The sequence below is a fragment of the Eufriesea mexicana genome, unplaced genomic scaffold, assembly GCF_001483705.2.
Source record: "Eufriesea mexicana isolate 0111107269 unplaced genomic scaffold, ASM148370v2 scaffold9777, whole genome shotgun sequence".
In the NCBI taxonomy this organism is placed as follows: domain Eukaryota; kingdom Metazoa; phylum Arthropoda; class Insecta; order Hymenoptera; family Apidae; genus Eufriesea; species Eufriesea mexicana.
Window position 1 is genome coordinate 118,510 of NW_016917469.1, and position 27,196 is coordinate 145,705.

At 32.0% G+C, this 27,196-nt stretch overlaps 1 protein-coding gene across 1 annotated transcript in view; it reads right to left on the bottom strand.

Moving 5' to 3' along the window:
* Nucleotides 1-27,196, bottom strand: part of LOC108553269 (uncharacterized) — a gene marked incomplete at its 3' end in the record, with an annotated part of 88,600 nt that overhangs the window by 50,464 nt on the left and 10,940 nt on the right. The window contains exon 3 of the mRNA XM_017908094.1: nucleotides 1,607-2,156. Within this exon, the coding sequence (XP_017763583.1) occupies nucleotides 1,607-2,156 (550 nt within the window). The remainder of the gene's footprint in view (nucleotides 1-1,606; nucleotides 2,157-27,196) is intronic.

Here is a 27,196-nt window from a genome sequence, read left to right on the forward strand (position 1 = left end):
TATAAATATACACATTTACATACGTGTATCGAAAAATTTACGTACCCCTAATATTAGAGGTACCAATCTAGTCAAAATTTTTATTTTCAGACCTCTTCCTGCTGTACTTATTACCACAAATACACAGCTTTATTAATAATAATTTAGTTATTATCATTCGTGTATATTAAATATAGATAACATCGCAGATTGTTAACCCTTTAGACTCGATGAATTTTTCGTTACAGGAAAATAATAATTCGAAGACTCTCTGCCATACAGTCGACGATATTTTTAAAACGGTAAATAAGAAATCGTATGCAAATTAAGACGTAACATTATTTTACTTTGATATTCAACGCATCGTTGGATTGGTAATTGTAAATTTCATATATTAATTAACATCCATCTTTAGAATCTGATTAAATGGCGACTGAGAAGCGTTCCTCGAGTGCAAGGGGGTAACTCTAATGCCAAACGAGCAATTCACGGGCCAAAATTAACTCCACTTAACTTAAATTTCTCTAAATTTTCACAACAAAACACCCGATTGTGTGATAGTTATATGGTTGTCATAGAATATGTGATATGAGTGTGAGGAATATTTGTGTGGAAGAATGTGTGTTTGAGGAATATGACAGAGAGTCGCGAAGAAACAATCAGTAACTGAATGACAGTCATTAAATATAGACGTTGTGCGTAAATATCGCAGTTGGAAGCGAATTTATTTTACGAGATTTAGTTATAATTTACATTGTATTAATATTGTATTAAATAAATCTGTTTAATTGCTCCCTAGCCTTCCTCATTTCAAATAAATTCCAATTTCCCATTAACAAATATAAACACTTCTATTTCCATTAAAATATATACATCTCAAAATTCCTATTCTTCATTTTACAAATATAAACATCTCAGTAAACTCGCAATTTTGTTCGTTTCTATTAAAACGCGCGAAACATAACCTCAAAAATCCCATTCGTCGTTGCTCACCTACGAGAGGCTCTATCGTACGTTACCAAAAACAATTCGCGCACAGTAGCTACGAAAAGAAGCATGCATCGGTATATCATTAAAGAAAGAAAACCGTGTGGAATATAAAAACGGTAATCCAGTTCTCCAAACCGGATCCACCATTTGAAAGCAATCAAAGACACTGGAAAAATACCCTAAACTCGACTCGTAAACGTTCCGGTTCTTCCTACTCCTACTTCACGTTCGCACATAACAACAAACGCAACTAACAATCGGAAACCGCGTTGAAAATTCGCATGAGAAGGCCAATAGAAACGAAAAGGGAGTGTACACACCGTTCAACTAGAATTGGCAGGAAACAGAACCAAAATGGACGCATGTACGCAGATAAATTACTACGGAAAGTGGATAATCAGGATCGACTTTTAGAAATTCCAAACAGGGGACCATAGTCAGGACCAGGTGTTCAGGCCCACGAAAATTTGTCTGGAATTTTCCTAAAATTTTCCGTCAGCTCGGACCCAGGTCAAACGTTTGGCACCCGGTACCGATCGGTCACGCGCAGGTGTTTCTATTTCCTGCGAATTCCGGTGGCACGGGGTATAGAGAAGTAAAGCGAGGAACGAGGTGAAAAAGAAGGAAAAGAACTCACGTCGATACGGGCGTCCCTCCTCAGGCGTGGAACGCTCGGTGTTCTCTGATCCGGGTGTAGCGTTCGCATCGCGATCCTCGTCCTCGGGAGTGGTGCCGCGATTAGGGACCGATCCGGTTCCGGTTCCCGTGGGCGATCGGCTGGTAGATCCGGCAGGGCTCTGAGGTGCGACTTCCTGTGCCGTCGCGGCGCTCGCGCCTCCTCCGACGCCTCCAACGCCTCCGATGCTCGCGGTCGCTCCTGACACGGACACTACAGCGCCTCCGCTGGCAGAAGACAACGACGACGGCGAGAACATGTTGGACATGCTCGAGAGGGAACTGATACTCGGCAGCCCGGAGCCGGACACCGGGCCGTTTCCGGTCTCGACCTTTAGACACTTGCTCGGCGGAGCGAACGCCGATGGTCCGATGGGCCTGAACCCTCCGAATGGCAAACGGTGATCCAACGGGTGCAGGAATTGCGGCGGCAAGTGGAGCATATGATGCAGGCCGTAGCCGAGGGAGGCCGCGGTGCTGAACGGCACTTGCAGATCCTTCGAGTCGGTCACCTGTGGGCACGTTAGGAAGGGACCATTAGTCACGCAGCCATTGCTACCGGCGTGTACTCGTTAACAGATACACTTGTTAACAACCCTGTGTTTGTTTATCTTTCCCTGACTTTTCGTTTCCCGACGCGAGTCGGGCTCAGGAATAATTTAATATTTAATACACGCCTTGCAAAATAATTGCACGCACTCCAGCCCTCCCAGCTGGCTTTCGGTGCACCAAGGTCTTTCGTTCGGGTACCTATGGCTGTAAGGATACGTCGCGTTCTGGACGGCCTATTAGCATTCCGTAAAATTGCCGTTTTGGGATTAAATATCGCGGTAAATATGAAGATCGCGATGAGATATTGTTTAATATTTAATCCACGGTTTGCAAATTAATTATAGGGATTCGAGCCCTGCCAGCTGGCTTTCGGTGCACCAAGGTCTTTCGTTGGGGCACCGATAATTCTAAGGAAACGTCGAGTTCTGGATGACTTATTAGAATTCGGTAAAATTGGAAGCCAGGGTGTTTTGTGCTCGTTTTGGGATTAAATATCGTGGCAAATATGGAAGGTCGCGATGAAATATTGTTTAATATTTAATCCACGTTTTGCAAATTAATTACAGGGAGTCGAGCCATTCTAGCAGGTTTTCGGTTAGGGTACCTATGGTACTAAGGATACGTCGCACTTTGAACGACTTATTAAAATTCGGTAAAATTGAAAATTTGTGTGCTTCGCGCTCGTTTTGGAATTAAATTTTGTTACAAATATGAAAGATCGCGACGAAATATTGTTTAATATTTATTCCACGCTTTGCAAGTTAATTACACGAACTGAAGCCGTTTTAGCAGACTTTCGGTGCACTATGGTCTTTATTTAGGGTACCTGTGACTCTAAGTGTACGTCGCGTTTTGAACGACTTATTAGAATTCGTTAAAATTGAAAACTAGTGTATTTTGCGCTCGTTTTAGGAATAAATTTTGTGACAAATATGAAAGATCGCGACGAAATATTGTTTAATATTTATTCCACGCTTTGCAAATTAATTACGTGGACTCGAGCCTTCCCATCACTCTTTCGGTGCACCAAGGTCTTTAGTTAGGGTACCTATGACTCTAGGTATACATCGTGTTCTGCATGGCCCACTAGAATTCGGTAAAATTGGAAACTAGTGTGTTTCACGCGTGCTTTAGAATTAAATTTTGTGACAAAAATGAAAAATCGCGACGAAATATTGTTTAATATTTATTCCACGCTTTGCAAATTAATTACGTGGACTCGAGCCTTCCCATCACTCTTTCGGTGCACCAAGGTCTTTAGTTAGGGCACCTATGACTGTAAGTATACGTCGCATTTTGAACGACTTATTAAAATTCGGCGAAATTGAAAATTTCTGTGATCCGCGCTCATTTTGGAATTAAATTTTGCGGTAAATGAGCAAGGTCACGATGAGATATCGTTTAATATCTGATACACGCTTTGCGAATTAATGCCACTGTGACAGGGGTTTCTATGGCTCGAAGAATACGTCGTGTTCTTATTAGCATTCGATGAATTGAAATTGAAAAGAACTACATTTCCCGTTCGTTTTTAGGTTAAATTGCATAGCAAATAAGAAATGTCACGATACTAGAAAAATTCTGCAACCGCTACACAATGACTCATAAAACTGTTCGAACGCTGTATTTCAGAAAAATTCCGATTTAAACGAAGCTTTGCGTGTATATACATATAACGTAATTACAAGAGTGGTGTGATTCATTCAGAAAAATAACAGAAAATAACATCAGCAGATAAGATAAAATTATGGATTAAAGTTTTAATAACTTTTTTGCTCCTCAAACGAAATCTCACAGAGAGAAATTTTTATTATAGTATAACAGGGGACTAAGAATTAAACATGTATTCGAAAAATTTTGCTCCATCTTGCATCATGGAATAATTACATTTAAAAACAACAGAAATCGGATTTGAGCGATGATTTCATCCACGTGAAATGATATCCGTGAATAAAACAAGACTGATCCACGTGTAACTCGTTGAGCTCTACGTACACTCATACTTCCATTAACACTAGGTTTACGAATATACCTATTTCTAAGGACACCTGTCAAATTGACAGATTAAGGACACCACGTGCCTCTTTTTAACGATTAGTTTAATTTAAAAACAAATATATATTATATTAACAGTCTTAATATAATTTAACCCTCTATAGACCGGATATACATTTTTCTTGACTATAAGAATTGTATGTAACATAAAATCAACAAATATCAACCAATAAATTCAGCAGTTTTGACAATTTTGTTACAACGAATTCATATTGAAAGTTTGAATTAGCAACGTTTGTACTATCGTACCAAGATAATGTGCAATAGATAGACAAGATAATTTTCCACGCCATCTTGTGGAAAAAGGTCATAGGGGACCATAGAGGATCTAATCTATCATGATCGAATAACCGGTAAATGAAAAAGAATTAGAATTTTTAAAAATGGATCCACGGGAGATATTGTAAAAATAATTATAAATATATCGAAAGAAAAATCACGAACTGGAGTGATCGAGACGATAACGTTGAATGCAGTATTTAATAAAATACCCATACATTAGCATGTAACTTGAAAGTTACACGGGCCCATAGAGGGTTAACTAAATCTGTTACCATCGTATAATTGGAGCAACCCTTCTGTCAAATTGACGAGTTCCGTAAATCTAGTGTTAAAATCGGAATTTTGAGTTAGACTACTCCCTCGAAATACGTATATCATTCGAATACTTTCGTCAGCTACTGTACACTGTGTAATTTCAGCAATACAAAAGGTCGAAGTTGCAAATATTCGCCACGAAATTTAAGTTCCTCAAAAAAGGAACGCGAAAATTGATCATTTCGCAACCTAATTAACAACGAGTTCGACAATTTTCCTTACAACCATAAGTTTATCCGTTGTTTCGAGTCAGATGGGACAGATGGTATAGTGAATCGCAAAAATATTCGTAGATCAAAGAATATCGATTTTCTGCTCACCTTCAAGATTTTTATAGTTAATTATTAAATTGAGCTATTCGCAGTGAAGAAATCATTTTGTAGTATCGAAATACTATACACGATTTATACTTATCTTCAGTGCAATGGATCGAAACTAAATTTGACGTTCAAATTAATCCTTGTCTGCCTTTATTTATATTTATAATTTATGAAATTACGATCCTCGATAGGAGTGTGACTCGATGTTATAAAGCAAGGAGTTGAACTTTCGACTGATCGGAATTCTGTTATAAAACGAGGATTTCACGTAATATGAAGGGGAACTAAAGTGAATTGTTCCAAAATTAATGTTACTGTAGGACCAAAATATTTGACTTCGTTCAACGATTATACGATGATATACGATTTCATTGACGAGGATTTTGAAACTCGTTTCGTGAAAGAAAATTAAAAGAAATACGAATACTTCTGTAACTCGCTATAAACAAATAGAGAGTTAATTTATTTTATTTTTCTTTTTATGAATTATTTTCGAAATATTAAATTTAAATTGCATATTTACTAATATGTGAATGTAGTTGCAACTATGGAAATTAAATACCTTTTTCTACCTGTCTTCTCTCTCTCTCTCTCTCTCGCTCTCGCTCGTTCGGTGTATAGCGTGTCATGCAATATTATATACAAGGATCCAAACGTTTCTATTTTCCAATAGCGTTTAAATATTTTCAGTTGTAAATGTTGCATCGCAACGCCATCCGAATACGTTTATAACGTTGCTCGGTTTAAACAAATAGGAAAAATGCAGATCAGTTTATTTGAAATTGAAATAAAAAAAAAACAGACCGGCCTTGTTTCTCTACACCTCATTTCAATTGACACACACTTTTTCAGAGGTATCGTCGATATTTCGCGAATTATTAAATAAGCGATACGGTTTAAAAAATTACTTGTCGTTCATTCAATACCGTTGCGATTATCGTCGTTATCGTTGTTGCACCTGCAATGTAATACTCTAACAGAACCGACAATTTTAATCAGTTATTAAGCGATTTTTAAATTATTTCCTCTACGAAAACGTGAAAATTTACGTAACAAAAATATTTGAAAGCGAGAAAAGAAATTTTTTCGTCAGGTACCACGATTTTAGAAAATATTCGTCATTTAAACATCGTTATTATTAATATACAATTATTGCACTAATGCAAAAGTAAGTGAAATGTAATGTTTTAACATAAGTAACAATTTCGAATTATTTTTAAACAACGAATTATTTTTTAAATAACGAAACGAAAATTTTTCATTCAACACTCGTCGTTTTATAATAATTATTATTACCGTAAAATTACGATACTAATGTAAATAGAATTTCGAAGATATTACGTGTATAATATAATATCGTAGTAAACATAGGAAATATAATTAATAAAAATAGGAAAATTATATTTTTAAGCGATTTCTCAATCTTTGATGAGCAAATTTTTCATTTCGAACTCGAAAAGTCGCAACTGCAATCGTCACGGTTTATTTAAATTTTGCGTTATTATAAAGATGTAGTTAATTAGTAATAATTTAACTAAGAAGTTGATTAACGAAAATCACGCGATTAATTGTATAGTTACTCACGAGTGCCATAATTAATAAACCCAGATTGATAGCTATAGGATGATACTTGGACTCTTAATTAATTTTCATTAATTTTCACGACCTAACGCAATTAAATGCCTTATTACGTTAGACTTATTTATTATGTATATCGTTCGTTCTAAATTTCTGTTTTGCAATTCGAATAATTGAAGGTGCAGAAGGTTTCTCATTACGTATTACGACTACATTTTTAATTATCTGATACGTAGCTGTTCGAAAGCCTTGGACCAATTAGGATACTTATTTCGCAATGCGAGTCAAACATATTTTCAGAAAATTATTTTACGTATTGATGTCGGCATATTTATATTCCTGGTGTGGCTCCTTTGAAATTTTAATCCTTCGAAAATATCGCGATAGGCAGAGTCACTGAGCAAATTTTATAAACCACCTAATTGGGACTATGAAATGAGCCATAAAAGACAGAAAGAAAATACTGCAGAATGGTGGACATAATTCTACGAGAAAGGGACTTTTCGAAAAATTACACGACGTAATTAACGAAGAAATTATCGTTAATGAAAGTAGGTTTCGTAAATAATGTTTCTCGGGTTAATTAAATAAATTTATTCCACTTGACTTCAAGTGTATATAAAAAGATTATTTAATTGACGTTATCGAATTTCAACGATATCGTACGTTCTCGAGTATAATAAATGATCCAAGATATAAATTACATAATTTCCAATTCCTTTTAATATGAAGTTCTAATACGTGTTCGAAAATAAAAAGAAACAAAATATTATGTTTAATTATTGACCAAAATAACACGAATAAACCTCGAAAATATAAAGAAATAAAAATCCAAGTGTCCATTTAATTTTGAAAATTAACATCCATGTGCTAAATTATTTTCAAGCGACGAGTATATTCGTCAAAAACAAAGTAAATGCACCAGGATGTAAAATTAAAAGGAACTGTGAGAAAATAAAAAATATTGCCAATTATTTCTTTGAAAAATTTATATTTTTATCGCTTATAGGTTCGCTAATATCATTCATCGAATTTAAGCTTCGATATTTGGAATGAAAAATATATTTATATTAAACGATCGAGTATCATTATTCTAAAATGCGTTCAAATTACGAATATATTTTAATTTCAATATTGTGCTTCAAATAGCGAAAACAAATTATTTTTACCCACGATGAATATAGTCGATATGAACATCGAGAAAGTTCAAATTAATTGCAATTTATTTCAATTTACTTATTTAGACATAATAAATTTATAAACCAGGTGCGTTCGCGATTTTCGACCTACTCGATTTTCCCGTAAACAGATATATAGCCAAGCTACAAATAGGATATATTTAAACGAAATAGTTGTCCAAATTTTTATCATTATTTCAATTTTAAATCTTCGAAAATTCTATAAATTTTAAAAATTTATTAAATCCTAGTGTACACACCATCGGGGTACCGAAAAATTTACTCGGTCAATTACATTAAAAATTACAAATTTAAATTACCCACGAAACATTTGTTCAAATTTTTATTATAATTTTAATTTAGGATCTTCGAAAATTCTATAAGCTTGAAAAATTTCTAAATTCCTAAAATTTTTTAAATTTATAAAATTTTCGAAGATTCTAAATATGTGATAAAATTTTAAAATTTATAAAATTTTCGAAGATTCTAAATATTTCAAAAATTTTTAAATTTATAAAATTTTCGAAGATTCTAAATTTTTTACATTTATAAAATTTTCGAAGATTCTAAATATTTTAAAAAATTTTTTGATTTTAAGAAATTTATTAAATCCTAGTGTATACGATTGAGGTACCGAAAAGTTAACTGGATCAATTACATTAAAAATTACAAATTTAACTTACCCACGAAACATTTGTCCAAATTTTTATCATAATCTTAATTTAGGATCTTCGAAAATTCTATAAGCTTGAAAAATTTCTAAATTCCTAAAATTTTAAAATTTATACAAATTTCAAAGATTCTAAATATTTAAAAAATTTTTAAATTTATAAAATTTTCGAAGATTCTAAATATTTAAAAAATTTTTTGATTTTTAAAAATTTATTAAATCCTAGTGTACACGATCGGACTACCGATTTGGGGGTACCGAAAAGTTAACTGGATCAATTACATTAAAAATTACAAATTTAACTTACCAACGAAACATTTGTCCAAATTTTTATCATACTCTTAATTTAGGATCTTCGAAAGTTCTATAAGTTCGAAAAAATTTTAAAATTTATAAAATTTTCGAAGATTCTAAATATTTCAAAAATTTTTTAAATTTATAAAATTTTCGAAGATTCTAAATTTTTTAAATTTATAAAATTTTCGAAGATTCTAAATAGCTTAAAAAAATTTTTTAAATTGTTTACATTTATTAAATCCTAGTGTACACGATCGGGGTACCGACTCGGGGGTACCGAAGAATCTACAGGGATAATTACATTAAAAATTACAAATTTGTCTAACCCACGTATTACTAGATAAATTATAGACTGAGAAAAGGAGTTTAGAAAGGAAACAGATATGATCGTGCCATAAATCAAGCGAATGCCGATGAAACGAAGACAAGTGAAATACAGGCAACTGCGTTCCTTGTCAGAGTAATTCGAACGAAATAATCGGCATGGAAGGTTGGAAAGATCTCGATATTATCGCAATCGAGCAGATTCGCAACGATGACATTTACCGTGGCCTGATGTTCCATTATTACAAACGTTACAAAACAGAACTCGTTGATTTCCATCGAGGCATTCACTATGCCAGCTTAATAGACTCGTCAATCACGGCGAATTGAATGATACAACTGACGGAGGAGGGGGAAGCTTCGCATTTTGACGGATTATTATAACACAGTGGTTTCGCGTTATTAACAGTATAATGCCATATTGCTTTGGTATTATACGCTATTTCAATGTGCTCGAATTCATAGGAATACCCGCATACTGCAAATCAGATATCCGGTTATATAATACGATAAGTTTTATCCGTGAATTTTGCCGGATATTTCAGAAAACGCGAAATATCGAATTATCAGAAAAACGAGCATTAAGGATGTCATTCTAGTCTACGCGGGTAAAATATCCCGATTGAACCTTATTTTTACACGGGGGGCGCATCTCGCTGCAGCCTTGCGCGTTGCATTATGGCGTTCCGCGGAAATTAAATATCGAAATTTTCAGAACGTAACGAATAATATTATTAGACGTACAGAGCCTTGTATATTACGTTATAATGAGCCACGAAATCGAAACATCGAGATTTTCAGGAAACAATGAACTGGTCAGACGGCTCGAATTTTTCACTTTGCGCGAAATTATTACATAGTATACCTAATACAGGTAACCCTTCTATAATACGGTAGATATGTTCCTAGAAAATGCCGTGTTGTGTGAAACCGTGTTGTATGAGACCCAGAGCCAGTACAAAAAGGTTACGTTTCGAAAACTTACTAAAAACAAATTCTTTTTTAATTTTAGATAAACAACTTAATTTTTAGTAAAAATGTAAACGTGTGTACGACACAAAACAAAAGAAAAGCAAAGATATTATTTTAATTTAATAAATTTCTTCGTCGTCACTGTTTATGTAGAAGTACAGTGTTGTACAAAAGTTTTTGCAATTTTCTTATTGTGCTAGAGAGAAACCGTGTTATAGGATGCCGTGTTGTAGAGGGGTTCCCGCAATTTATGAATCGTGTTATAGCGAAACCGTGTTATCGGATGCCGTGTTGTAGGAGGGCTACCTGTATTTTGGAAAATAATATTTTAGAAAACTGTTTATTAAGTAATGTTTATTGCAAAATTAACTGTTTATTAAGATTGTCTAATAAGTAATATCGAATTTTTATAGTGAATGGCATATTCTGTTTTTGGTACGATGTAGTGTTTTTAATTAAATGTAATTAATTATGTGATAATTAGAATTAACAGTTATCGAGCTGTGATCGATAGATTATTCGATAAATCATTTTTCTCTTTGAAGAAAATTACCACTAGTTTATATTAAAATTACCGAAGTTCATTTTTGAAAGTATTTAAAATATCACATATTGCATTGTAATGTTTCACAGTATTGAAATATCGAAATTTTTATATAGTGACAAATTATATTTATAGAAATTTAAAATATTGCACATTGTGTTATAATATTTTCGAAACTAAAATAATCAAAATTTTAGTAAAATATCGAATTATGTTATTAAACATGCAATACCTAATTTTCATTTCCACGGTATTGGAATATAGAAAATTTTATATAGTGACGAATTATATTGTTAGAAATTTTAAATATTGCATGGTGTACTATAATATTTTCAAACCTATTAAAATATAGAAAATTTTATATAGTGACGAATTATATTGTTAGAAATTTAAAATATTGCATGGTGTACTATATTATTTTCAAACATTTTGAAATATAGAAAATTTTATATAGTGACGAATCATATTATTGGAACTTAAAAATGTAATATTTTCGAACCTAAAATAATCAAAATTAAATATCGAATTATATTATTAAACATACAATACTTCATTTGCATGTGAACTAAAATGTCCCACAGTATTGGAATATAGGAAATTTTATATAGTGACAGGTCATATTGTTAGAAATTTAAAATATTGCACGTTGTATTATAATATTTTCAAAAGTATTGAAATATAAAAAATGTTATATAGAGACGAATCATATTGTTAGAAATTAAAAATATTGGATGTTGTACTATAATATTTTCAAATTTATTATAGGAAATTTTATATAGTGACGAATTATATTGTTGGAACTTAAAAATATAATATTTTCGAAATTAAAATAATCAAAATTAAATACTGAATTATATTATTAAACATTCAATACCTAATTTGAATGTGAACTAAAATGTTCCAGAATATTGGAATATTGGAATTTTTAAACAGCAATGAATTATATTGTTAGACATTAAGAAGATTTCACATTGTACTATAGTATTTCCAAAATAAAAATAATCCAAAAACTTATATTCCATACTGAAAAATCCTAACATATCTGAATTGATAAGTTGTTATATTAAGCATCAGAAATTTTGCATATTGTGCTATAATGTTCGTTAGAAATTAACTATCAAAATTTTCATAAATTAGAGTATTATATTATTAAACATTTAGAACCGCAATCATTGTGTTCTAATGTATAATATCATACAATTAAAATATCGAAATTTTGACAATGTAACGAATTGTATTATGAATCAGTGCAATTATTAACAGTTAGCACAATGCCATTTGTATTACTTGGAGCTTGATATTACACTGTAATGTACAAACAACAAATTAAAACTGGAAATGCTCTGTCTTGTTAATAAGGAAAACAAATGAATTTTTCACATCTTCCTCGAAAATCAATTTACAAAATCAAAACGTTTAATCTCACTCGAAACTGCTTAGCCTCGCCAATAAGAAAGCAAATTTTCTAACATTTTCATTGAAAATCAATGGTTTAAAATTTATAAAAATAGATAAACATTGAAAAATAATATAAAATAATATCACAAGCAAATTAAAATATTTTCTACAAATCGAATTTATCTAAAAAATACATCAGTATCATAATTCGAAGGAGTAAAATAAAAGTAAATTTATTTATAAATTAACCAATTTTTTAAATCATTTCAGTCACTGGTCTCATTAAAATTTCCATAATTGGAAATTAATATATTTCCAGTATTAAAATTGTTTAGCAAATCAAATTTATAAAATTTTTCCATAATTATACACAGGTAGACTAAATTACTAATTTTCTCATACTTATATTTATTTCTGCAAAACCGTGTAGTATCTTTCATAAATAAAATTTTCATACACCTTGGAAGATTATTGTTATCTATAATACGAATTGTTAATGTTAATAATTTATTAATACCGAGATACGAATAATTCGCGTTGCAATAGTCTTATCTCGCGAATTTTAATTCGATAATTCGTTACAGTGTCGTAACACTGATAAATTTTCGAACGATAAATAGAATCGCTTCGTATTTCGAGTTACAGAGACGTCTAGTGGAATTTATTTTCGACAATTATCCCTAGAATATCTATTGGAAAAATTCGTGAAAATTCTGGTATCTTTCTCCACGTCGCGTAGTATTTCTACGAAAGGGCTCGTGCATTTTAAACAGAAATGGAAACATATCTACTTATTACCGATCGAAAATCGAATACTAATATTTGAACAATGCTTACGCACTATCAGATCAATATTCGTGCTCGCGTAGGTGTTCCGGCATCATACTGTTACGCCACATTTGTACAATTTTAGAATTTCCCCGTGTATGAAATATATCTGAAAACGAAACGTTAAAAACGCCAGTATTTGACAACACGCCACTTTTTCGAATTTCTGTACTCACAAATCATCGATCCCATTTAATATAGTTTCTGCAGAAATTTCTTTTAATACAACTTTTGCATTGTCTAATATTATCGACGAAATATGCAGAATATTTTGTCATAGAAGTAATGAATTTTGCAAAATTTTCCCAAGTATATTTTGCAAATCGATGTCACTAATTATGAGCGAATCAGCAAGCTGCAAGTTGTAAAGACTCGTTGCGATACGAAATTTTTTAAATTTGGTTTGCACAGTGATAAAAAATTTCGTAAAGTTTTGAAAAGTAAATTTTAAAAATTATCATTGTACTAATCACAAATGAATTTACAAGTTATAGGTTGTAAAGTTGAAATACGAAATTTTTCAAATTTCTTTGCACAGTGGCAACAAATTTCGTGCAATTTCGCGAAGTAAATTTTATAAGTTAATGTAATATTGTAAATAAATATTGTATTACTGTGAATAGTATATGTAACTTTATACCAATCATAAATGAATTTACAACCTACAAATTACAACGATTTGTCGAGATATTTTTTGATAAATTTTTGAATTAGCATTGCATAGTAATAACAAATTTCGTAAAATTTTGCAAAGTAAATTTTACAAATTTCTATTATTAATTATAAATAACTTGATAACCTACAATTTTCAACAATTCGTTGAGACACGAAATTTGCTATGCACGATACGAAATTTTTTTAATTCTTTTATCTAATCACAACAAATTTTGTAACATTTTGGAATGTAAATTTTTACAAATTACCAATACTAATCGGGAGTGAATCTGCAACTTACAAATCGCAACGTCTCGTTAAAATACGAAATTTTTCAAATTTCCTTGGATAGTAACAACAAATTGCATAAAATTTCGCGAAGCAAATTTTATACATTATCATTAATAATTATAAATAAATTGAAAACGTACAATTTTCAACGAGTCATTGAGACATGAAATTTGCACACTAGCTACGAAATTTTTTCAAATTCCCTTGTACAGTAATAAAAAATATCGTAAAAATTTCGCGAAGTAAATTTTACAAATTGCCATTAATAATTACAAGTAAATCGACAACACATAAATTTCAACGAATCATTGTGACATGAAATTTGGCACACTAGTTACGAAATTTTTCAAATTCCCTTACATAAAAATAAAAAATTTCATAAAATTTTCGCGAAGTAAATTTTACAAATTGCCATTAATAATTACAAGTAAATCAACGACATATAAATTTCAACGAGTCATTGAGACACGAAATATTTCTTTACATAGTAATAAAAAATTTCGTAAAAATTTCGCGAAATTTTGCAAATTGCTATTAATAATTACAAATAAATCGACAACGTATAAGTTTCAACGAGTCATGGAGACACGAAATTTTTCAAATTCCCTTGCAGAGTAAACAAAATATCGTAAAAATTTTGCGAAGTAAATTTTACAAATTGCTATTAATAATTACAAATAAATCGACAACATATAAATTTCAACGAGTCATTGAGACACGAAATTTGACACCGTAGCTACGAAATTTTTCAAATTCCCATACATAAAAATAAGAAATTTCATAAAAATTTCGCGAAGTAAATTTTACAATTTGCCATTAATAATTACAAGTAAATCAACGACATATAAATTTCAACGAGTCATTGAGACACGAAATTTGACACCGTAGCTACGAAATTTTTCAAATTCCCATACATAAAAATAAAAAATTTCATAAAAATTTCGCGAAGTAAATTTTACAATTTGCCATTAATAATTACAAGTAAATCAACAACATATAAATTTCAACGAGTCATGGAGACACGAAATTTTTCAAATTCCCTTGCAGAGTAATAAAAAATATAGTAAAAATTTCGCGAAGTAAATTTTACAAATCGCCATTGATTTACTAATCACAACTGAATAATGTACAAGCCACAAATTGCAACAGTTCCGTAATACACGAAATTAAAAAAAATCCTTATAGTTTCGTAATGCGGTAGCTTACAAAAATACCAGGTTTACCGAAAAATTTTCGACAGATCTATTTTTGTCGCGCTACTCATGCGTCAGTTGGAAATATATTCCATGGAATACGTTTCGCCCTCGACGGCGCATTAGGGCTTCAGCGTGCCACGAAATTCGAATAATTCAAAATGCAGCGGAACATCAGCGCCGAAAATACAACGCGCAGCGAAATAAAGGGAAACGAATTCTCGAAAACGAACTATCGCATCCTAAACGCGTAGAGTGATGGCTACCGACGGGAACGGAAGCCATGTTCACCCCGACGCGGGTAAAACCGGAGGATCGGGATCACGTTTTCAAAAATCGAAATCGTTGCCGATTGTTATGCGCTGCCCGGCGATTAATTAAAAATCACAAATTAATTACGTGGCGCGCGGTCATTAGTTATGATTAATACGTAGCACGAGCCGCCACGTGTGATTTTAATTAAACTTATTACATTTCGATTTCGACGTTACGCGGCGTGTTGTCGCTGGTCAAGATCGCGTCGTATTTTTTAAATCTTCATGCCCATCGTGCGTGAAACCTCACACAAAGCGAATTTTATTCCGATCTTATTGAAAAACGTGATCTTCGATGCTATCGATAGTGACGATATCATCGGCAATATGTCAAATATTCGCGCGAGAAATTTGCCGTAAACGTAACCAGAAGTGTTACCTAGGGTAATATCTAGGGTAATTTTTAAGAGTTAATTCTATTATAGAATTACCGAAGAAATTAAAATTCCTAAATTTTAATTAAAGTTTGTCGATGTTCCACAGCTTTTAATTTTTTAATCATTGTAAATGTGCAACTGTTTAGAATTGTTTTTAACGGTTAAATTAATAATAGAATTACCGAACAAATTAAAATTCCTAAATTTTAATTAAGGTTTGTTGACGTATCATAATTTGAGTTTTTAATCATTGTGAATGTGGAACTGTTTAGAATTGTTTTTAAGGGTTAAATTAATAATAGAATTACCCAAGAAATTAAAATTCCTAAATTTTAATTAAGGTTTATCGACGTTCCACAGTTTTTAATTTTTGAATCATTGTGAATGTGGAACTGTTTAGAGTTGTTTTCAAGAGTTAAATTAATAGTAGAATTACCAAACAAACTAAAATTCCTAAATTTTAATTAAGGTTTGTTGACGTTTCATAGATTGAGCTTTTAATTATTGTAAGTGTGGAACTGTTTAGAATTGTTTTTAAGGGTTAAATTAATAACAGAATTACCGAAGAAATTAAAATTCCTAAATTTTAATTAAGGTTTGTCGACGTTCCACAGTTTTTAATTTTTTAATCATTGTGAATGTGGAACTGTTTAGAGTTGTTTTTAAGAGTTAAATTAATAATAAAATTACCAAATAAATTAAAATTCCTAAATTTTAATTAAGGTTTGTTGACGTTTCATAGTTTGAGTTTTTAATCATTGTAAGTGTGGAACTGTTTAGAGTTGTTTTTGAGGGTTAATTTTATTATAGAATTACCGAAGAAATTAAAATTTTTAAAGTTAAATAAGGTATGTCGACGTTCCACAGTTTTTGATTTTTTAATCATTGTGTGGAACTGTTTAGGGTAGTTTTTAAGGGTTAACTTCATTATAGAATTATCAAATAAATTAAAATTTGCCAACTTTTAATTAAGGATTACTGACGTTCCACAGTTTTTTATTTTTTAGTCATTGCAAATGTGGAACTGCTTAGAGTAATTTTTAAATTCTGTAACAGAATCGTGAAACAAATTAAGGTACTTAATTTTTAATTAAGGATTGTTGACGTTTCACAGTTTTTTATTTTTTGGTCATTGCAAATGTGGAACTGCTTAGGGTAATTTTTAAATTCTGTAATAAAATCGTGAAACAAATTAAGATACTCAACTTTTAATTAAGGTTTGTCGAGGCATCATAATTTTCGAGTTTGAAATCATTGTACATATCCAACTACTTAGGGTTGTTTTTAAGGGTTAAATTTATTATTACAAATATAAAACTGCTTAAGGTAATTTTTAAGCTCTGCACTAAAATTGCCAAAGAAATTAAGACACTTAACTTTTAATTAAGGTTTGTCGAGGCATCACAGTATTTGATTTCGAAATCATTGTAAATATCCAATTACCTAGGGTTGTTTTTAAGGGTTAATTCTATTATTGCAAATGAAGCACTGCTCAGAGTAATTTTTAAATTCTGCAATAAAATTGCAAAACAAATTAAGACACTTAACTTTCAATTAAGGTTTGTCAAGGCATCATAACTTTTTATTTTTAAATCATTATAAATATCCAGCTACTTAGGATTGTTTTTAAGGGTTAATTCTATTATTGCAAATGTAGAACTGCTTAGGATAATTTTTAAATTTTGCACTAGAATTGCCAAAGAAATTAAGACACTTAACTTTTAATTAAGGATTGTCGAGGCATCATAATTTTTGATTTTGAAATCATTGTAAATATTAAACTGCTTAGGGTTGCCTTCAATGATAAATTCTATTATTGCAAATGTAAAACTGCTTAGGGTAATTTTTAAATTTTGCACTAGGATTGCCCAAGAAAATAAGACACTTAACTTCTAATTATAATTTGTCAAGTCATCACAGATTTTGATTTCGAAATCACTGCAAATATCGACCTGCTCAGACTTCCATATTAAGAGTCAACTTTATTACAAAATTGCGAAAAAAATAAAAATTTCTAAGTTTTGTTTAACGTTTGTCGAGTTATCATAGTTTACGATTACTTTAATCATTGCAAATGTGAAACTGCTTAGGGTAATTTTTAAATTCTGTATTAGGATTGCCAAACAAATTAAGATACTTAACTTTTAATTAAAATTTGCCGAAGTTTCGCAATCTCCCATTTTGAAATCTTCGAAAACGAGTAACTGCTTTTTGCTACAAAATTGATATCGACTGTGACGTAGACAAAAGTTATTATTATAAATTATTTCTGCGTATAAAATAATTAGATACGCATTACAGGTCGATAGTTCTATTGTTTTATTAGTGGCGACAAGATTATCATAAAACGGATCAATTCACTCGTGAAAACTGATATAAACGTGGTAAAAAAGGTTAGCCGAGAGTGATACCTGATAGCTTCTTGCAGTTAATACTAGAGCTATAAAACAAGTCAAAATGACAATTTCCAGACATTTTATCTTCCAAGTTCGTAAAAACGTACAAGTGCTTTTAACGGAATACTGATCTTTATTTAAATAAAAATCTAAATACACGGTGAAACTAAAATACCAGTAAAAATAAAACACACATGAATTTCTAATAAATAAGACACATACGTTAAACTCGGGTTTAAAATTATACTTTTCGACAATTTTGAGAATGAATTTCCTGCAAATAACTACTGCAATCACGATTTAATACCTTTATGCAAGTCACGGAAGTATTTTAAGCTTCTGACGAATGAAATACACGCATTGAGTTTGGAAATAGTACATACTACGTTTAGGTTCAGACAGAAGTGTCGAAAATGTGTTGAGAAAATGCAGAAAAAATTCAAGAACGAATGCAAAATTAATAAAACCTCGATTACCTCGTTCGACACGTTCTATCGAGATCGCAGAAGTATTACAGTCGAAAGTATTGGGTTGGCAACTAAGTGATTGCAGATTTTGTCAATAAATGGCTTTTGCACATTCTTTTGTTTTGTCAACGTGTTCAAAGCACCTAACTTATATCGTTTTCTTGTTGTTTGGACTTCAGCCTTTAATTTAGTTGAAAAATTGTATCGATTAGTTATTTAGTTTCGTTTTTATCCCAATTTAAAAATGGAAGAACAAGACACGCATTTCGGACATATTTTATCGTTTTATTTCCGAAAAGGCAAGAACGCGTCGTAAGCGCGCAAGAAGTTATGTGCCGTATATGGGAATGAAGCCTTTAAAGGAAGACAGTGTCAAAATTGGTTTGCTAAATTTCATTCTGGTGATTTTTCACTGAAAATGCGCAACAATCTGGCCGTCCAGTTGAAGTTGATGAGACCCATATCAAGGCTATTATCGATTCAGATCGGCATAGCACAACACGTGAGATTGCAGAGAAGCTCAATGTATCGCATACATGCATTAAAAAAAAATTAAAACGGCTTGGCTATGCCAAGAAACTCGATTTATGAATACCTCATCGGCTTAAGGAAATTCATTTGACGCAACGCATTAGCATCTGCGATTCGCTTCTGAAACGCAACGAAATTAATCGATTTCTGAAACGACTGATAACTGGTGACGAAAAGTGGATAGTTTATAACAACGTTAATCGGAAAAGATCGTGGTTGATGCAAGATGAACCATCCCAGACGACACCAAAATCTGAGATTCACTAAAAAATTTTGTATTTTCCTTCTTATTTAAGATCCGCAATCACTTAGTTGCCAACCTAATAGTTCGAATTATTTCCATAATACCTCACGCGAATACTCAGTTGTCGCTAATGAATCATCGATTTCGTTCAATTACGATAATACTCAGCAATAATCCTTTAATTATAATCACCATTAATTACAATCTTGACATCTTTTATTCCTGTTTTCGGGCATTCCAATACTCTTCTGACCCCCATATACGATAATCCGGATTTGGCACACAAATTCCATACGTCTAGCTCAATGTTCTTCCACATTTCAATTTTTCCGTAAACTCGCAAAAATTTTTCCAAAATTTCTAAATTTCAGACGAATTTCGCGTGTAAGAAGTCCAAGACCCTGTCAATGACAGGGCTTGTCTATTTTCGTCATATTTTAATTACTACTTTAATTATTGACATCTATGCAGGCTCTATTTGGGCATATGCAGTATTTTCGTCTCCATCTTTTTACAAATTTCACCCGTAAACTCCCAACACTCGTGTGTCTTGTTACAACTGCACTGTTATTTCCCTAAATTCCCAAGTTGCAGAGGAATTTTGCCTGTAAAAAGTCCAAGACTCTGTCAGCAGTAGGACTTGTCTATCTTCGTTATACTTTAATTATTGACATCTATGCAAGCTCTACTTATGGATATGCAGTATTTCTGCCTCCATCTTTTTCCAAATTTCACCAGCACAGTTGCAACACTCGTGTGCTATTCTAATCGCGCCGTTATTTTTCAAATTTCCCAAAATTGGGACGAATATCGTCTGCAAAAGGTCCAAAACTCTGTCAACGACAGGGCTTATCTATCTTCGTCATACTTTAATGACATCTATGCAGATCACTGTCAACACTCGTATCTTATTCCAATCGCACCGTTATTTCCAAAAATGCCTAAATTTCAGATGAGTGTCGTTTGCGAAAAGTCCACAATCCTGTCAGCAACAAGACTTGTCTATTTTCGTCATACTTTAATTACTACTTTAATTATTGACATCCATGCAGGCTATATTTAGGCATACGCAGTATTTCTGCTTCTATCTTTTCCCAAATTTCATCCACACACTGTCAACACTGGTATCCTATTCCAATGGCACTATTAGTTTTCAAAATTCCCAAATATTAAAAGAATATCGCGTGTAAGAGGTCCCAAACTCTGTCAGCGACAGGGCTTTCCCAAATTTCATCCACATACTCCCAACACTCGCGTCCTATTCCAATTGCACAGTTATTTTCCAAAATTCCTAAATTTCAAACGAATTTCGCGTGTAAGAAGCCTAAAACTCTGTCAGCGACAGGGCTTGTCTATCTTCGACATACTTTAATGACATCTATGCAAGCTGTATTTAGGCATATGTAGTATTTCTGCTTCCATCTTTTTACAAATTTCATTCGCACACTGCCAACACTCGTGTCCCAATCAAATTACACTGTTAGTTTTCAAAATTCCTAAATTTCAAACGAATTTCACGTATAAGAAGTCCCAAGAAACTCGTATCTTATTCCAATCGCACCGTTATTTCCAAAAATGCCTAAATTTCAGATGAGTGTCGTTTGCGAAAAGTCCACAATCCTGTCAGCAACAAGACTTGTCTATTTTCGTCATACTTTAATTACTACTTTAATTATTGACATCCATGCAGGCTATATTTAGGCATACGCAGTATTTCTGCTTCTATCTTTTCCCAAATTTCATCCACACACTGTCAACACTGGTATCCTATTCCAATGGCACTATTAGTTTTCAAAATTCCCAAATATTAAAAGAATATCGCGTGTAAGAGGTCCCAAACTCTGTCAGCGACAGGGCTTTCCCAAATTTCATCCACATACTCCCAACACTCGCGTCCTATTCCAATTGCACAGTTATTTTCCAAAATTCCTAAATTTCAAACGAATTTCGCGTGTAAGAAGCCTAAAACTCTGTCAGCGACAGGGCTTGTCTATCTTCGACATACTTTAATGACATCTATGCAAGCTGTATTTAGGCATATGTAGTATTTCTGCTTCCATCTTTTTACAAATTTCATTCGCACACTGCCAACACTCGTGTCCCAATCAAATTACACTGTTAGTTTTCAAAATTCCTAAATTTCAAACGAATTTCACGTATAAGAAGTCCCAAGAACTCTGTCAGCCACAAGCCATTTCCAAATTTCATCCGCACACTAACACTGTTATCCTATTCCAATTGCACTGTTAATTTTTCAAAATTCCTCAAATTCGGTCGAATTTCGCCCATGAAAAGTGCAAAACCATCAGCGACAGGGTTTGTCTATCTTCGTCATACTTTAATTACTACTTTAATTATTGACAACTATACAGGCTTTATTTAGGCATATACAATATTCCAGCTTCCATCTTTTTCCAAATTTCATTCGTACACTGTCAACACTCGTGTCCTATTCCAATCGCACCGTTATTTCCAAAATTCCTAAATTTCAAACGAATTTCACGTATAAGAAGTCCCAAGAACTCTGTCAGCGACAAGCCATTTCCAAATTTCATCCGCACACTAACACTGTTATTCTATTCCAATTGCACTGTTAATTTTTCAAAATTCCCCAAATTCGGTCGAATTTCGCCCATGAAAATTGCAAGACCGTCAGCGACAGGGCTTATCTATCTTCGTGATACTTAAATTACTAATTACTGGTATCCATGCTGGTATTTAGGCATACGTCGGCAGTTGCATCGTGGAAAGCTGTGGCCGCAACACGGTTCAGGGGTAGCCGGGGAAAAACCGGGAGAAAATCGGCGACGGGACCCGTTGCATCGACAGGTGATTTCCGGATAAACATTTCATCGGACCAATAATGATGCAGCCGACCAGTTATACGGGAATTAGTACGGCACGATTAGTTTATTATTCTTTTATACGAGGAAATGAGGTTGCCGTTTGCCGGTGCCCGCATTTCAGCCTGTAGCCTCGTTCGATCGCCGATTTATTAGGTATTCATTATTACTTCAATTACAAGTGGTTGCCACGAGTGAAGCATTTTGTTTTCCTTTTTTCCCTCCTCTGGCCCGATGGCTGCCGATCGATGGCCGCGCTTTTGCATATTTACAATATTTCTCCCCTCTTTCCTCCCTTTCCTTTTTTCTCTATTTTTTTATCCTTTTCCTCCCTTTTTTAACCCCGATTCGCCCCGATCCGACCACCACCATGCTCCTTCGCACGGTTACACGTCTGATACGCGCGCTGTGTCCGGCAAAAACGCGCGGAAATTTCGTCGTTCCGCCGCGATTAATTTCCAACGAAATTATCTCATTTTTTGACGGCACCGAATTTTGATATGCTGCCACGTTTTATTATCCGATTCCAATCAATCGTTTTGTACGTGTCTCGAAAGGCAGCGGGGGCTGTATTTTTATTCCAAGCATACACTGCAATCGGTTTCAATAATACAATATCCCTCTGTGACGTGTATTTAAACGAGCTCGTTAATAAACACTTTAAAAATATACATTTTCGAACGGTTCGCCGGATATTATTTCATTGTCTTGCTGCAACGAATAATCGTTACGCGTTTCGCGGCCCGCCGTTCCATCGCCAGTGATTATACAACGACAAGTAATTTTTTTTAACCTTCGAGGAATAGCAATTGCCATTTTTTTCACGTCCACATAATTTTATGCCTTCGAGGAATAATTTTAAAATACCAAAGAAACTGGAAATAGAAATTAGTTAAACGATTTATGTCGATAGAACAAGAAATGTAACAGTGAGGAAGAAAATTCGAGTGACATAATGCAAATATATACGATGCTTATGAAATACTATGTCGTTTGAGCGATTATGTTCAATTTATACATTGGCAAGTAATTTTCTAGCCTTCGTGGAATACAAATGCAGATTCTTTCACGTCGAGATAATTTTCTGGCCACGAGAAATATTAGGTCTACCAGAAAGATGTAACCTGAAATTTTGTCGAATTCACTATACTTTCCAGATTTAATACCTAATTCAATTACCATCCGTTTACTTTCCCTCCAAAATTTTTTGAAGGGAAACAGTTTGGAAAATGAAGCAGGTGTGAAGCAAGCACTGCTCAAATTCTTCGCCTCTAAAAGTGAGGCCTTTCAAGAAAATGGAATTCACAAATTTCCATCATTCTGAGAAGTGGCCATGAGTAACGATGAAAATGATATTGTTAGATAAATAGAAATAAATTTGTTCAAAATGTATTATTTTCTTTTACTTCAAAAAGGGACAGAATTTTTCAGTACATCTAATATTTTGAAAATATTACAGAAACTAGAAATAGATATTAATTAAATGATTTATGTCGATAGGACGAGAAATGTGACAGTGAGGAAGGAAGATGCAAATATATATGACACTCGTGAAAGATTATGTCGTCTGAGAAATTATGTTCAATTTGTACATTGACAAGTAATTTTCTAACCTTCCAGGAATATAAATAGCGATTTTTTCACGACGAGATAATTTTCTGGCTTCGAGAAATATTTTGAAAATATCACAGAAACTAGAAATAAAAATTAAACGATTTATGTCAATAGGACAAGAAATGTGACAGTAACGAGGAAAATTCGAGTGACATAATACAAATATATACGATATTTATGAAAGATTATGTCGTTTGAGCGAGTAAGTTCAATTTATTCATTGACAGGTAGTATTTTATCCTTGGAATAATTGTAATGACAACTTTTACATGTTTACGTGATTTTTTGATTTGGAAAATATTTTAGAAATGTTATGGAAAATAGAAATAAAAATTAATTAAACGATTTATGTCGATAGGACAAGAAATGTGACAGTGAGGAAGAAAATTCGAGTGACACGATGCAAAAATATCCAATATTTATGAAAATTTATCTCGTCTAGCAAATTTGATTATTTAGTAGACTTTCTTCGAATTCCTGTTTTCAAATAACTGATCGTGGATTAAGATTTATCATATGCAGGGATATCCGATTTACAGAAGTAATTTTATAAATACTTGAATTTTTCCACTTCGTGGCGAAAAAGTTTTCGAATTTCAAGAAAATTTTAAGAATATTTTGCATTTTCTTATGTAAATGTGGGAAATGAAAAATAAATTAGATATCAATTTTTACGAGTATACAGTATGAGTTATGTGACAGTTAGGATGATTTTAATAATCTTTATTTTGATTGCTATAATAAAATAATCGATCGTTCACTCACGTATGATCTGCAGTGATAATTTAACCTTGAAGAGAAATAGATAGAAATGGAAACTTTAATTTTCCACTTTACGGTAATTAAAGAATTTTCAAAATATTTTAACAATATGGTATAATGCTTTCCTTTGGGTCACTATAGTAAATTAAATCATTGTTAACTAGGGTTTGTAATATACAAATATATTCGCTTCATTTGTTAACGAGTAATTCTTCATTTTTGTGGAAACAGAAATTTCAACAATTCTAGTTCGTGATAATTATCAAATCTGAGAATAATTCAAGAAAATTTTAGATTACCACGTGAGATCCAAAATTTAAAAAATCAGTATAACTTATTTTCCCGATTATTCTTAGAAATATCAACTTCTTGGAAAAATTCTCCACGAATTTATTTTCACTGCGATAAGTAATTTTTCAACCTCGCGAACAAAGAATTTCCTACCTCGTAATAATTTTCAAATTTAGACGACAGAAATGCTTAAACGAATAAAATATTTATTTATCTAGGAATATAGAGACGAATAAAATATTTATTTACACAGCGATATAATATAATAATTACAAGTAAAATTCGGATGACTTCGCGATTATTTATAGAAATTAGTAAATATTCTTTCACTGAGACAAGTAATTTTTCAACCTAGCAAACGAAGAATTTCCCACCTCGTGGAAATTTTCAAATTTAGACGATAAAAATGCGTAGACGAATAAAATATTTATTTACATAATGCAAATATATACGATGCTTATGAAAGATTATGTCGTTTGAGTGATTATGTTCAATTTATACATTGACAGGTAGTTTTCTAAGCTTGGAAGAGAGAAATGCCGATTTATTCTCGTTTCAAGAGTATTTTAGAAATATTAAAGGGACGAAAAATAGAAATTAATTAAATGATTTATGTCGATAGGACGAGAAATGTGACAGTGAGGAAGGAAGATGCAAATATATATGACACTCGTGAAAGATTATGTCGTCTGAGAAATTATGTTCAATTTGTACATTGACAAGTAATTTTCTAACCTTCCAGGAATATAAATAGCGATTTTTTCACGACGAGATAATTTTCTGGCTTCGAGAAATATTTTGAAAATATCACAGAAACTAGAAATAAAAATTAAACGATTTATGTCAATAGGACAAGAAATGTGACAGTAACGAGGAAAATTCGAGTGACATAATACAAATATATACGATATTTATGAAAGATTATGTCGTTTGAGCGAGTAAGTTCAATTTATTCATTGACAGGTAGTATTTTATCCTTGGAATAATTGTAATGACAACTTTTACATGTTTACGTGATTTTTTGATTTGGAAAATATTTTAGAAATGTTATGGAAAATAGAAATAAAAATTAATTAAACGATTTATGTCGATAGGACAAGAAATGTGACAGTGAGGAAGAAAATTCGAGTGACACGATGCAAAAATATCCAATATTTATGAAAATTTATCTCGTCTAGCAAATTTGATTATTTAGTAGACTTTCTTCGAATTCCTGTTTTCAAATAACTGATCGTGGATTAAGATTTATCATATGCAGGGATATCCGATTTACAGAAGTAATTTTATAAATACTTGAATTTTTCCACTTCGTGGCGAAAAAGTTTTCGAATTTCAAGAAAATTTTAAGAATATTTTGCATTTTCTTATGTAAATGTGGGAAATGAAAAATAAATTAGATATCAATTTTTACGAGTATACAGTATGAGTTATGTGACAGTTAGGATGATTTTAATAATCTTTATTTTGATTGCTATAATAAAATAATCGATCGTTCACTCACGTATGATCTGCAGTGATAATTTAACCTTGAAGAGAAATAGATAGAAATGGAAACTTTAATTTTCCACTTTACGGTAATTAAAGAATTTTCAAAATATTTTAACAATATGGTATAATGCTTTCCTTTGGGTCACTATAGTAAATTAAATCATTGTTAACTAGGGTTTGTAATATACAAATATATTCGCTTCATTTGTTAACGAGTAATTCTTCATTTTTGTGGAAACAGAAATTTCAACAATTCTAGTTCGTGATAATTATCAAATCTGAGAATAATTCAAGAAAATTTTAGATTACCACGTGAGATCCAAAATTTAAAAAATCAGTATAACTTATTTTCCCGATTATTCTTAGAAATATCAACTTCTTGGAAAAATTCTCCACGAATTTATTTTCACTGCGATAAGTAATTTTTCAACCTCGCGAACAAAGAATTTCCTACCTCGTAATAATTTTCAAATTTAGACGACAGAAATGCTTAAACGAATAAAATATTTATTTATCTAGGAATATAGAGACGAATAAAATATTTATTTACACAGCGATATAATATAATAATTACAAGTAAAATTCGGATGACTTCGCGATTATTTATAGAAATTAGTAAATATTCTTTCACTGAGACAAGTAATTTTTCAACCTAGCAAACGAAGAATTTCCCACCTCGTGGAAATTTTCAAATTTAGACGATAAAAATGCGTAGACGAATAAAATATTTATTTACACAGCGATGTAAGAGTAATATAAAAATTACGAGGAAAA